At 64.4% G+C, this 1,052-nt stretch overlaps 1 protein-coding gene across 1 annotated transcript; it reads right to left on the bottom strand.

Moving 5' to 3' along the window:
- LOC129065179 (ferritin heavy chain-like) lies at nucleotides 1-549 on the bottom strand. The gene has a single exon (XM_054566409.1). The coding sequence runs from the start codon at nucleotides 547-549 to the stop codon at nucleotides 1-3; it is 549 nt and encodes a 182-aa protein (XP_054422384.1).
- Between the last annotated feature and the right edge of the window lie 503 nt (nucleotides 550-1,052).

Genomic DNA, 1,052 nt, shown 5'->3' with positions numbered 1-1,052 from the left:
TCAGTTCTTGCTGCCGCCCAGGGTGAGCCTGTCGAAGAGGTACTCGGCCAGGCCGGATTCCGGGGCTCCCATCTTGCGCAGCTTGGTGACGTGGTCCCCCAACTCTTTGATGAACATCACCTGTTGGTGCAGGTAGTGCGTCTCCAGGACACCGCACAGGTGGCCGTCCCCCTTCTGGGTGGCCAGCTGGTGCAGATCGAGCAGGCTCTGGTTCACCCTCTTCGCCAGGTGCAAGGCGCACTCCAGGGCCCTCAGGCCGCTCTCCCAGTCTTCCCAGGCGGGACTGCTGATGTCGCGCAGGCGGCTTCGGCCCCCGCGCAGGTTCTGCATCCGCATCAGCTTCTCCGCGAGCTCCTTCTCCTTGTTTGACCTCTGCAGGAAGAACTGGCTGAAGTGCTTCAAGGCCCCGTCTTCATGGTCGAAGTAGAGGGCCATGGACGTGTACACGTAGGCGGCGTGGAAGTGTAGGTTGACGTGGTCGTTGACGGCGGCCTCACACTGAGGGTGGTAGTTCTGACGCACCAACGAGGGCCCGGGCGGCGTCGCCATGTCTTCAGGCACAGGCGCGTGACACCAAGCCTAAGGCGGCGCAGAAGCCGGACTGAGGGGCTGGCCGAGGCGGGGCGACTGTGGAGACTGCGAGGCCCTGGAGTGTCTCCGCGGTGATGACTGTGGAGGCCGCGGGGCCTTGGAGTGTCTCTGCGGTCGATGACCAGCGTGGCGGAGACGCGTGTGCTCAGCCGTCAGGCCTCAGGAGCGGCGGTTTGCTCTGAGGTGGGACCGGAAGAAACGACCCACTCGAGAGTGTTGAGGGAGAGGCGAGGGAGCATCCAGTACCAGGGCGGGGCGGGGGCGGGGGCGGGGCGGGGGTGTGGGCGGGGCCATGGGCGGGGCATCAGCGGGAGGCGGGACAGGAAGGGGGCCCCCTGGGGCCATTGGCATTTACACTTTCCAGGTTCAGGTTCCATCCCAGCCTGGTTGACAGAGCCTCTCAGTGTTGGGCATCTGGTGTGTATGGCATTTTAAACTGTTACTCAGGAATAGAAGTGCAA

This window comes from Pteronotus mesoamericanus, unplaced genomic scaffold (genome assembly GCF_021234165.1).
Source record: "Pteronotus mesoamericanus isolate MK-2021 breed Mesoamerican mustached bat unplaced genomic scaffold, CSHL_Meso_final contig_173, whole genome shotgun sequence".
Lineage (NCBI taxonomy): Eukaryota > Metazoa > Chordata > Mammalia > Chiroptera > Mormoopidae > Pteronotus > Pteronotus mesoamericanus.
Note: the sequence above shows the minus strand (reverse complement) of the source record. Positions and strands in the feature narration are given on the sequence as shown.